The following is a 13,341-nucleotide window of genomic DNA, read 5'->3' as shown; positions in this document are numbered from 1 at the left end:
GTGACTGAATTCTCTTATTTTGAAAAGGCTTTGGATCTGTGCGGCGAAGTACACCTGCCGAAAGCGCGTCAGCAGATCAACCATCAGCAGAGGACAGTCGGTGTTCCTGTGGTTTTTTTTACCACTTTGACAGAAAATCAATGGCACATGGAAGATTATGTTACAACTGGCACCCTGTCTACATGTGGAAATATGACACAGTATCATGCAGTCCATGTCAAAGTAATGATCTACAAAATAACCTGTTAGGATTTTTAAAGGCAGCCTGGCAGTTTTTGGAAGATCTTTTCAAGCAGACTGGTAAATACAAAAAAAAAAAAAACAACATGTAGGCTACTCCTATTCAGTTTGCAGAGAGATGATTATTGTTGGATTAACTGCTGTACAAAATTGTTTGCAAAAAAAGTGAATATTAAATCTTTTGGATCCGACGCGGCCTACATCTCTGTCGGTTTATCCTCTATGTGGGTGTACGGTTACTTAACCTGAGCATATACTGCCCCCTTGTGGAGATACTCAAGCATCAATGCAAAGTTAAGACAGAACAATTGGAAGAAGGCTTGGGCATCAAGTTTAATTTAGCAGCTACATGTTAATATATATTACTTCCCTCCTATTCATCTATCTATCTATCTATCTATCTATCTATCCTACATATCAATATAATCATTATCAACTCTCTCTCTGGTCTGGTTGGATATTTTTGACTGATTTGTACTTGAACAGAACTTCAGAAAATGCTGAGCAATTTCCTATAGCCTACTCTGTTGTTGATAGCAACTATAGATAAAGATAAAGATAAATGTATTGATCCCCCATGGGGGAAATTTGTGCATTACAGTAGCTCAAGAAAACAGGGGACGGGAATATAATTATTAAAAAAAATAGCTATATAGACAACAATAAGTCTGTTAATTAGAACACATGTATCAGGTTTGGTTAAAGTACACTTGCACACTATAGAAGGTGGTATGTCTGAACATGTGTGAGATCTCAGTCTCATTATCTCCCTATGGTTTATCTCAATGTCAGTTTTTACATACAAGAGGTTTGTTAGGTGCAGAGTGTCTGAAAAGTACGCCTTATTAACTGATGTGACGTGAACATTTTGGAAAACATTTCCTAGAATTTACCTCACTCAGGACACTTTGCTGGTCTAATGTTAGCCATGACATCATCATGTCCTTAAGTACCCAGTGACACATGGTAACCAAGTTACTGCACTTGAACCTTGGCCAGCGCCGAGCGGAGCTTCTTTACATGATCCCTCCACTCCCCGACCACTCTTCAAAGCAGAGCAAATTAAATCCAAAGGACAAAGTTGAAGGGACTTTTCTTATATGTGTTAGGGTCTCACTGTTGTAAACATAAATACAAGGATATTTGTCATCATCGTCACATTGATTTTTTTAGTTAAACTTTTCAAGTTTGTTTTCAAATAACTTCTGGGAATGATAATGGTGAATTCAAAGCACGGCAACAGGTTTTCCAATACTGAACCCATATTGGTAACAGCCATCTGTCGTGTATTTTTGGTGACTATTTGTAATACAGCTGCTTCATCTCCACCACAAGAGGGTAGCACTGACATGACAATATTTAAACAAAGGCTGAACCCCTCAAGGGACAAAGTTCTGTGTGGATGTAATAAATCGATGTTGTAATTGTACCCATTAACACTGATGTTTACTTAAAAAAAAAAAAAAAACAGCACTGTTAAAGAGACAATACACATAGTTCCCCACAGACAACACTAGTTCTTTAAAAAAGCTGAAGGGTTTGCTCATGAATTCATCATTTTTACTCACTATATGTATACTTAATATAAAAATGTAATTGTATACGTAAGTTGTACCCTCGACAAGATTATTTTAAATATTTGAAATCCCAGACTTACAAGACTGTGTGACTGGGACAACATGAATAAGTAGTTTGGTAAATTCTGTCTTTGGTTCAAGTCTTTTGGTAATGAAATGTGTTTCTAGAACTGTTATAACAGTTATGAAAGTAGGCCTAAAATCAAATCAATAGAGTGTTGGAGTAAGAAGAAATACAACAAATTTATTCGACAGTTCTTCCAGTAAGACAATAATTAAAATGTAGCCATCAGTTGCAAGTTTTAAAACATATTAAGGCTAAGCTTCATTATTTGTAGCTCTAATAAACTCAGTAAAACTAGGCCAGCTCCAACCCTCAAAGGTATTGGCACTAAAAAGCTAGCAAAAATCATTAATCATTTTCATCTTTATCAAGTGATCTTGTAGATGTTAAAAGAACAAGCTCACACACGCCATCTGATTACAACTAATGAAAAAAGCAAAGTGCATTGAAAGCCCAATGTTTGTCTAACAACGGTCAATTACTCAAAGAAGTGACGTAGCATTCGAAACAGTACACTGGCTACTACTGCGGCTCTGGACCTCTGTTGTGGTTTGGATATTTCCATGGGAACCTGTGGCTAAGGAGAGAGGGAGGATCCTGTTTGAGCAGCAGAAGGGGGTGGGGGTTAGATTCACTGGTTTTCTGCTTGATTTAAACTGTCTACGTCTCTCAAAAAGCCACAGATGTGCTGGTCTTGACAAAGAGAGGACCTCCATCTGCTCTCCAGAAAGCTGTGCAGTATTCTCCCCACAGCCTGAACTTTTCCCCTTCATTCCATCCTGTTCAGGACAAACTGGTGGATTATCTATTTCTTCGGATAAAAAGGTAAGAAAACCAAAAGTTAGTGATTTAAGATGTGACGGCCATTTTTTTAAAATATTACAGACTTTTACATGTGGTTGATTTTTAGAACAAAATGCAGAAACTTTAAATTTTTCGACCATTTGTTTTTGCAGCGTTTCGCAATTTCTACCAGAGGACCCATGTGGGTGGTGGAGAAGATCCGCGTGTCTGTGGAGAGATCTAACCTGCCTATTCCATCAGCGGAACTCAGCTTTAAAATTAGCGACATTATGTTTGGAGAAAAAGCCGACAAAGCCAAAAGGATTTCACTCTGCCCTAACGTCATCACCCCTGACAACATCCCGGAGTTCTGCATCCCCCCGACCATCCCGTCCATGCAGGACCTGAAGAATACTGAGCAGGGTCGAGCTGCTCGTATCATCAAGGTGTCTCCCTGCGAGAGGGTGAACCCTGAAATAGAGGTGATGCATCATGAGCCCCTCAACCCGCACATCATCCAGGTGGAGAGTGTGGACGAGAGCCCCTACGACGGTTGTAGTGATGAGGAGACTACCAATGCAGACCCCCAGAGCCAGGCTGCCTTGTCCCTTCCACACATGGCCAAAGCTCAGACCTGCTACGGCTTCTGCACCTTACTGGAGAGCCCCCACACCAGGAGGAAGGAGTCGCTCTTCCACTCCGATCCCGGCTCCTCTCCCCTGCTTTTGCCCAGGAGTCACTCCAGCATGTGTACCAAAGCATCCCCCTCCACCTCGCCCTCCTCCTCTCCTTCCTCTTTCAGTCTTCACACCCTGACCTCCAGGCTTTCCCCAAGGGGATACACGCTGAACTGGCAGGCCACTCTGGACAGCGACACCACGTCCTCTACCGAATCCTCGCCTTTCAGCTCGCCGCTGCTGACCAGGTGCCCTGCCAAGTCTTCCCTCTTCAAAGCACTGAGCCATGAACTGCTGTTGTCAAGGAACATGAGGAAGGCAATGGTGTCCAGGAACAATTCCCTGTCCACAGATGAAGGCAGCTCCACAGACAATAGCCCCAATGTCATGAGGAGGGCGTCTGAGGGCTTAGTCGATGGCCTGCCCAGCAGCTACAGCCTGGCGCCTCCTACCATCTTCCCTGTAGACTTGACTCTGCACAGAGAGAGGGCAATGAAGGAGAGAATGGTACCCATAGGGAAAGGCGGCAGCCTGAGACTCTCAGCAGAGTACTGCCCGGAGAACCAAAGACTGCGGGTTCGACTGATCAGTGCCGAGGGCCTCTATCCTCTCTCTGTAGACCCCAAGATCATCAACTGCAGCGTTAGCCTCTGTCTGGTTCCCGGAAAAATCCAGAAGCAGCGCAGCACAGTCATCAGAAAGAGCCGAAACCCCATCTTCAACGAGGATTTCTTCTTTGACGCTATCTCAGAGTTGGACGTCAGCCAACGCTCCCTTCGCTTTAAAGTTGTGAACAAAATGTCCACCCTGAAGAGAGACTATCTCCTTGGTGACTGTGATTTGCCTCTTTCAAGTATTGTGACATTATAAAGTACTTCCTTTATTGACTATTTATGTATTGAATTATTTATTTTCATTTTTGTATTGTACATTTAGATTTTATAAAGATTAAAGTATTTCAAACCCTAGATAATATGTGTCTGTTTTTAATACATTACACAATATGCAAGTCTCCTGGTATTATCATAAACTGTGTCTGCACAGACTTATTGGAACAGCTCAACCAATTTCTCCATGTGGAGTTTTAGCATGCAAAGCTCGGGAGGAAGATAATTTCAGAAAAAAAGCTCATCTTCATCTTATAATTGCTCAAAAAACAAATACAAATGTTATTTGTAGAACATTTCCTTAGTGTCCATGTGACTGCAGCATCAACTGGAGAGAGACAACAACCGTCTCATGTTTCCTCCAGAGCCTGTTGTTTTCTTCCTGACCTTTCTGATGATTAAAAATATCATTAGAAACAGGTAACCTTAGAGGGGAGTTTTCACCGTTGACTATGCATAATTATTATCAGTGTACAAAAGACATCCTATCTGCTTTTTCCACACTGCGATACAGAAAACGTTTGTGTCATGAAGAATGAACAACAACTCGAGCTTTAATTAAATTCGACACTCGTGATGTTGACTGAAATGTGTTTTCTGAACATTTTTTTTTTCAAACAAGTCAACTTATTAGAGGAAAATATCCATCAAACTTTACACTGCTTTGCTCAAAACTTCCTTTTAGTATTTCTTTTCAATAGCCATGCACTTAAAATTGTATTGGAAATAGTGCCTTTACTTATTGTAATCCACTTTGTGCAAGTTTTTGCTACCCCTATCTCTGGATGAAAGTGTCTATTAGACCTAGAGTTTGAACTTCATTTAGTTGAAAAGCAAAAATTGAAGAATTTCACAGTGTCATTTCTGAATAAACTCTACTGCTCAACTAACAAGCAGAAAGAGTATCAACTTTTTCAAAAAACTACAGAGCAAAAATTACCATATTTATATATATATATATATATATATATATATATATATATATAAATGTTTACCCAACTTCCCAGAGCAGCAGCTCTTACTGTGGACTCCAGTCAAGTATATCCTGCCGCTTTCAGCAATAAACATCAGGCTTTGAAAGCACTGGCTTCCACTATAGCTCCTAGTTAAAGATTAATAGGTTTCTCAGGGCTCAGAAAAAGCTCTGATAGGGGACTGACAACTGCTGGTTATACAGTGTATGACAGAAAAATAACATACGTTAATGTGAAAGATGGGAGGCATTAAATAACAATAAAAAAATAGCTGCTGCTGCCAAAGCTATAATAATATACTCATGGGAGGTTGGTATTAAGGCATAAAGAACATAATAGGGCATGTTTTTTAAAGCAAATATTTCACTATTGAGCCACTGAGACGAGCCTTTGGACAAATACGGCTCATGATCCACTTTGCGTCTGAACATAGACCTGCAATCCTCTCCCAGTTGTTATGACAGAAGTAAGGGTTTAGTGTTTGAACAATACAAGCTCTAATAAACAAGCTTTAGTGTTAGAAAAGCATCTTCTTTTCTTTACAGGACACATATAAACATCAGATATACACACACATACACAGCCTGAATCTGTTTCAACAATACCTCTCTGAATGTGAATGTGTTTTCAGATCCTGTGAAGAGGCTGATACTGTTGGACACTTTTGTATTGAGTGTTGACTCAGCTGTGAAATACCCTGTAATAAATGACAACTACCCCTTGATTTCCAGTGCTGGTCAACCACTGATAGGATTCAGGGGGGGGATTTCCACGGGTTTACCTGCGTTTATATTGCTGGTTGGTTACAGCAGCATCAGGGCCCTTGTTTCAAGCTGGCACCGCCCGCACATAGATGTTATCTATCAAGGAGAGCAGAATAAAAACATTAAATTAAGGCGTGTCAGCAATTATTATTATCTTTCCGATCAAATGAAACAGGCACGTGAACCTCCGGGAAGATCGCTATCTCTGAGACAACTGTATGCTCAGTGTTGACCTAATGCTGCCCTGAGGGTAAGTCCAACCAATAAAGTCATTCAATATGTTGTTTATATCAAACACCTTTAAAGTCTATGAAACCAAACACTCTACAAATAACATTTTTGTTGGTGTGATATTTGCCATAGAACAGATAAACTGTCTAAATATGAAAGAGAAACGCTGCAACGCTGAGAGATTGAGATACAAGTTTGATCTCTTTGTGATGAATTTGCAGTGTTCTTACTTGATTGCAGATGACTTGCTGTGATATATTATCAGTAGGAAACATCTGTCTCTTTAAAAGCGGTGCATCATGAATGTAAACGCACAACAGGGGAAGTGCACCGTTTAATCTCAAGTGTCTGAAACCGTTGCCTAGTTACCATCGTTCACCAGGATGCCTCTGCCAGGCTAATGCACATTAACAATTTCAAAGTGATGAGCATTGTAAAATTACGAGGCATATGAGATAGTTCCAAGGTCCTTCCATCCAGCTTTTGGTTGCCTTAAAGCCGGTTAAGTGTTCTCTTGTTTCTTGTAATGGAAAGAAAATGTTTTCATACCAAGAAACACAAACTGTCCCCTTCCCCAACAAGATCTCACTGGTCTGTTTTAGAGCTTCCTACGTAAATAAGTCTGTTCAAACAAGCTTTTCTTATCCCACTTTCTGTTTTTCCAGGCTCCTTTATCAGTTTAAAACACAAAATGTCCACCTTTAAATGTCAGTGTTTGACAAATGGAGTCACCAGTAGGGCGTTTCTCCCTCCTCATCACGTTCCTACTTTGGATAAGAATTTCTTTGGAATGGAGTGAGGCACGTTGACCTCATTTGTAAAATGTTATTTAGCTTCTATTCAATGTCCTTTAAAAATGGCCTTCAGATGTTACATGCAGGGTGGTGTCAGTCGACTTCTAATAATCATAACAGGAGACTCGCCTACTTTTTGAGAAAAGCAGGCTGCTTACATCTTATATGTTTGATATAAGATAGATAAATCCTTTTAGAAGCCACATTTGATCCTTGTTTATAATATGCAACAATGATAATGTTTTCACCCAATTAAAAGAGATCAAAACATTCCATGATGTCAGCAGTGATGCTCAGGGGGATTTTTTTCTCTCTCTCAAAGCTGTGACATCACTGTCAACGGCTCACTCTTCAAATCAGTAAACACTGCCATGGATGCTCATCTTTGCGTCAGATTAGAGGAAGTTATGAACAGGCTGTATGCTGTGTTTAAGGTGCGTCATTAGTTTGTGAGGTGACACATCACTTTAGAAGAAACCAGATGTGATTGACAAGACACACAGTCATAAACACACACAGGCAATGCCTGATGATGCATTAAACTGGCTGCAGCCTGCCGTATTTATTTAGAAAAAAGGAGGTAGTTATACGCACATCAGGGCAGGGCAGTGCAAAAACAGCAAACTGTGGAAGGAGATAGGCCGGCACACTTGTTCAAATACCACAAAATAAATGTTTTAATTAATTACAAAGTTTGAGCAGAGGTCTTCTTCAGGTGATTATTCTTTCATGCAGTATTTATTTGACATAAAATATGAGAAAACTCATGTGAAAACAATGACATCTTCTTAAAACATATAGCTAAATGTTTAAACACGTTGTGTGATTTCCCAAAATTATAAAAAAAAAGCAATATTATTTTGTAGTAAGAAAAGGGCAAAGAAAAGAAACATGGACCATACATAAGTGAAAAAACACAAAGACAAATCAGAGTTTTTCAGTCAGGGTGGGATACATTCCGTACAGTATATAGTCCATTTCCTTCAGACCTTTATATATTGGTCAAATTTGAACCTTAATGAAAAGTTTAGTCTCTCCATGCAGTGTATTTCTTAACTATTGCTAACCAATCATCCACTGATGGCGGGTTTACCTGCAGCCACTTCCGTGTGATGGCTTTCTTAATAGCAACCAGAAGGACTTTATAGTGTGACATGAGATTGTCCGGGATTCTGCCCAGGTATAGTCTGATAAAAGAGCAGTTCACATTTATTCTAAAAATCGTACTCATCACTTCTGCGACCTACTTCCAAAATGGCTGCACCTGTGATCAACCCCAAAGTACATGAACGTGATCTGCCATTGATTAACCACATTGCCTCCAACATTGGTTCTAACCCCGAGAACCCTGCTGCAAAAACATCAACTTCGGAGTTATAAAGAGACATATGAAGTTCTTCCAGCAGAATTCTCACCAGGCCGTTAAACAGGTTGTTGCGGTCACCTGATTGTTCAAAATGTCACTCCAGTCGTCTTCAGATACCTCCTGGCCGGATTCCTTCTCCCATTTCTTTCTGAGTAGTCGAGTGGTTTTTGGAGTTTTGTAATCCCTTACATATCAGTAATATTAGATGTTTGATACCTCTACCCTTATATGCCACAATTAATATGTTAATTAAGTCAGATTTGCTTTCTTCTGTCTTTTTGATTGCTTTGTCAAAATGGTTATGTACATTTTCAGGTCAGGTCATAAATACTAGCAAGTGCAGTAAGCAGTTACACCCTTGTGTGCCCAGAGTTTAAATTTAATCTCTAAACCGGATGGTATAAAATCGGAGATGTGAGACACACATTTAAGTCTTTTTATTTGCTTCTCAAGGTGAAACCTTTTGCAGGTCTTGAACCACACCCTAAGGGCCAGCTTAGTCTATTGATATAGTTTACGCAGGTATGAGTCCCGGTTTTGATAATCTCCCAATTCTAAATAAAATAGAACCAGTTCTAAATAAAAGTATTATTATGCTGACATTATTTGTAGGTCTGAAAAAAAACCAGTTCATGGTTGACTCACTCCAAATATTTGATTACACTAGATACATTCAACTGTATTTACTTTTCTAGTTTCTCACTGTCCACTCCCTCTGCCTTCGTGTTGCCACTTAAAACATCAACTGGACAATAGAAAAAAAAAGAAACTTGATGCAACTGCCCTACATGCTGTTATTTGTATAGACATTGACGGTTTATGACAAGGCAACGGAACAAACTGTGCTGCATCTGCGCGTAGCAGACTCATCACTTCGCCTGTACACCTGCCCTGTGTTACACCACCCTCTCAATCACCAGGAACTGTATGGAGCTCCGTCCAAGCGTGACTTGCTCAGTAAATAACAACCCAACATACTGTAGGTTGGACTTCCTCACATTGGATCAGAGGAATATAAACAGAACCAAGGTTTGTTTGGACTACCTTGGAGTAAGGTTGTCAGGTTAGTGCACGTCATTATAAAATGAAAGCTTACACTAACTCACCACAAGGCCTTGTGTAACACGTCAGTTGTTTGTGTTAATTTCTCAGCTGCCCCCGGTGTCTGATCACACTCATGGACAGGCACATGCTGTTGGGATGGTTAAATGCATTAGGACAATCAGAAGAGGGCCTGCACAGTATTATTTGAATAGCCATTAAACAGTTAGGCAAACAGTCTGCCAGGGTACACGACATGTGACAGGTGGGGTGGATACAAAAATAGCTGCATTGGTTTGAATAACTAACTTTAGACCATATTAACAAACAGAATAATGCTGATTATATAAAAAGCATAATAAGATGTTAAATAACGTTTTATACAAAAAAAAAGATTTCAGAGAGAAATTAATAACAGCACAATGACTTACATGTTTAAACTCAGGGCAAAATAAACTTTTGCATGATTAGGTTCTGCACATGGAAAGATGATAGTGCCTCGCTGTGCTTTTCCCTCTTCCAATAGCGCCTTCCACTCCCATGGCAACGAGGCCCAGCTCCAGGGGAAACCATGGAGATCCTGCCTTTCATGTCGAAGATGCTTTTATTTCGACACATAGGTTGACAGAGGGTGTCTCTATCTGTTTGATTCAGATGCATCTCAGCTTCAAGCAGCTGCTGCTGCTTGCTGTCAATAGATCCTTCCTGTGCACGTGAAAGAAAGGAATGTGTTGAGACATGCATGCATATACCTTTCATTTACTTTTACTTTTCATTTTTTTGTGTGAAAATGGATCACATCTTAAATTCAGTTAATGATTCGATATATATATTTTTTTTCACCAAAGACTGTCAGAAGACAAATCTGCCAACAGCGTCAAGACTTAGTCAGGTGTGTTTTTATTTATTTAACCAGGAAAGCGATTCATCTTTTGTCCTTATAATTTGAATTACATTTCATTATAGGGTTTTTATGATTTTTTTTTCAAACAGTGCGACAATATTTCAAATGGATGAATCCTCACTTAAGGCCTTTGATATGGTTATTGTCCTTGGCCTGTCTGCTTTGTCTGCTCACACAGTCTGGTGCTTGAACAGGTTCCCTGAGAGGGAGAGGTAATGAGACACATCTAGGCCCGTCTATGTCATTGTAGCTGTCCTACTTACTATGATCCACTTATATGACCATTATACAAACCACAGAGGGGTTCCACAGTCCTGATTTCCCCGACTTTGTTTCTCCTTGACTTGGAGATGTTCGAAAAGTTGTGGACTGTTGTGTGGCTTTTTTATTTGGGGATTTGTTAGTTGATGGTCTGACCCAATATCATCTGTCAACTTAATTATATTTCACAGAAGAAATTTAATATGTGGGAGCCAACAAAACAACTTCAGTTTCTTAGTTACAACAAATTGCATCCTGAATAACCAACAAATCCAGCAAAGTTTGAAATGATGTTGTCAGTCAATGATTTGAAACACAAGTCCAATTTATTCAACTCATCCTAAACCTCTGTGTGGTATGATCAATAATATATCTTTAGAGGTGTTGAGCAGATGTAACTCATTGTAAGAGGGAGAAACGCTATGGTTTACATTTAGCGTTTGTTTATTGACAGTGACTGTATTATTGGCTTATCTTCAGTGATGTGCAGTCTGAAGCCCACAGCATTTGGGAATCCCCCCCCCCTTGTAACATTGACACACTGTATTATCATATGATACATAACAGGGCTGTAAATATAAAAATACATCAGGGACAACAGATAGCAAATGGTCCACAGCCTGTAGCCATGTTATTTAACTAAGGGTAAACATGGCAGCTAAGTGATGGGTCTCTGTTTGCAAATATGGTTTAATGGGAAACAAACTGACACAGTCCAGAGTACAATGCAGTGTCATTTTGTGCAAGCAAAGACTATGCCCTGGGAAAAATCATTAGTTACAACATTTATAGTTCAAGCTCTGAGAGTGCACTCTCAAGTTAGAATAAGCCTAATTTTCCATGGTAGTCCTAGTCAGGCCACAGCTGAAATAAATGTGACATGGGAGGAATTGGCTGCTTTTGAAGTAGAAATACGGAATAATTAATAAGTGCCGTAACTGAGGTAGAAAGCGAGGCGTTGCTTCAGTTGTTGGTGTTAAGACTGCAAAGACTGAGGTATCTTGGGGCAGGTTATATAAATGAAAGCTGACAGCTTTTGGTTGCAGCTTTCCCCCCCAACACCACAACCCAAGTTTTGTTTCAATTAAGGATCTTAAGATGTATACACTTGTCACAAACTTTCAGAATTATTTCTTGCCCCTAAGGACTAATAACTCAAAATTGTCTTCACTGCAGGTATGCCTTTTTAGAAGAGAAGTTTTTGCCTCTGCTTATAAAGTATTGTTAAAAAATGACTAGGAAATAATAAGCATGATAATTGAAAGCTGGCAATTTTCACAAATGCATTTACCACGTATTTTCACAACAGATAAAACGCTCTTTATCGTCAAAACTGATAGTACAACATCAAGTGCAGCCTATGAATAAAGTTCAGCTTGTCATACCTTAAGAAGATTAGATCCATCAAAAATAGTTTTTTTCCCCCACCCTATGATTTTATTCATAACGCAAATGACTGGGAAGCAAGCCAAGAGGTGATGAGAGGTGTTATCTCAGAAAGAAGACATCCACCTTGTTTTATACGTTTTTACCTGCAGGTTAAATTTGACATTTGATCAGCTGCAATTTATGTCAAATTAAAATACAATGCAAAACTTAAATACATAGGTATACATAAGTGCAACATGTCTTAATGCCATACTTCCAAAGGGGAAACATGAGTTGCAGCATATTTTGTCCATCCCTTCCTTTTGAATCATGCGGTCCTGAAGCCGAGGTTTCATGCTAGCTTAGCTCAAGGCTCAAGAACTATCAACCCATACTGCTGCCTTTAACAGTTATTTACTAAAAAAAAGCTTTCTTCTTTTTATCGACAACTCATACATCTGTAATAACTTTATGGAAGAATAATGTGATTTGGGCAGAAATTTCCTGTACCTTTATGTCTTGTTCGTAGTGTTGCCCAACAGGTGTTACATGTTAGTTGCAAACAAGACCGATTAGCCGGCTAGTAGTTAACTTACCTTAGTAGTTAACTCACTTCCAGTGAGTCAAGTGATGATTGCGTTGAACTTTGCTGCAAGTTGTTACATTTGTTTAGGACGTCATACTTTGCATGAACGGTTTCCTGGCTAAGGTTTGCAAACAGTTGCTTATGTACCTGTGCAAAAAAATACATTAAGTTAATGTTCATAAGCTGATTATGGATATTTTACTTTGATCTGATTAAGACAGGTTGAATGGGGTTGATCTCGGTCGACTACTGACTGCCAACAGTAGCAATAAGGTATCTAATGTGCTGAGGACATCATGATGCCAAAGATATAGAGATGGATTCGACTGTCCGGCAAGCTTCTTCAGTATTGTAAGTTTGTATTTCGAGTTAAAAGTAAGCTAAATCCATCAGGTGCTGTGTGCATCAGGCTAATGCTGGTGTAGCGGTTTGAAGGGTAGCCTAACGCCATTGTTTGGTTGTAGCATATATGTTGTAGTTACAACAGTTGTGTTGGCAGAATGTGTCCTAGCAAATGCTTCTTTGGCAAGTTTTGTATAATTATGTTAAGATTACTCGTTAGATATGCTTTAATTAAACGCTAAGGAGGCATTTCTACAACAGCCGAAGACGCATTGGCAGAAAGTCGCAAATTTACAAGATCACTCTTTAAAGGGATATTTCACCCATTTGCATTAAGCATTGTATCAGTAGTCAACTGGTAGTATTTTTGAATGGTCGTGCATCTAGCCCTCATTTCCCCCTGAGACTGGAAAGTTCTGTATTTATAAATCTGAAAAGGAGCTTCCAGTGACGCAAATATCGTCATATTTAGTCACTGGAAG

The 13,341-nt window shown here is 39.4% G+C and overlaps 1 protein-coding gene across 1 annotated transcript; it reads left to right on the top strand.

The window, feature by feature from the left end:
- Positions 1–2,273: 2,273 nt before the first annotated feature.
- Positions 2,274–4,314, top strand: c2cd4a (C2 calcium dependent domain containing 4A). The gene is made up of 2 exons (XM_020631415.3): positions 2,274–2,706; positions 2,838–4,314. The coding sequence occupies exon 2, from the start codon at positions 2,865–2,867 to the stop codon at positions 4,209–4,211; it is 1,347 nt and encodes a 448-aa protein (XP_020487071.2). The 5' UTR covers positions 2,274–2,706; positions 2,838–2,864; the 3' UTR covers positions 4,212–4,314.
- Positions 4,315–13,341: the final 9,027 nt, after the last annotated feature.

Source organism: Labrus bergylta, chromosome 7, assembly GCF_963930695.1.
Source record: "Labrus bergylta chromosome 7, fLabBer1.1, whole genome shotgun sequence".
Lineage (NCBI taxonomy): Eukaryota > Metazoa > Chordata > Actinopteri > Labriformes > Labridae > Labrus > Labrus bergylta.
Note: the sequence above shows the minus strand (reverse complement) of the source record. Positions and strands in the feature narration are given on the sequence as shown.

What these genes read in the sequence shown, in the direction of transcription:
- c2cd4a (XM_020631415.3), top strand. Translation starts at nt 2,865, where the DNA reads ATGTGGGTGGTGGAGAAGATCCGCGTGTCTGTGGAGAGATCTAACCTG.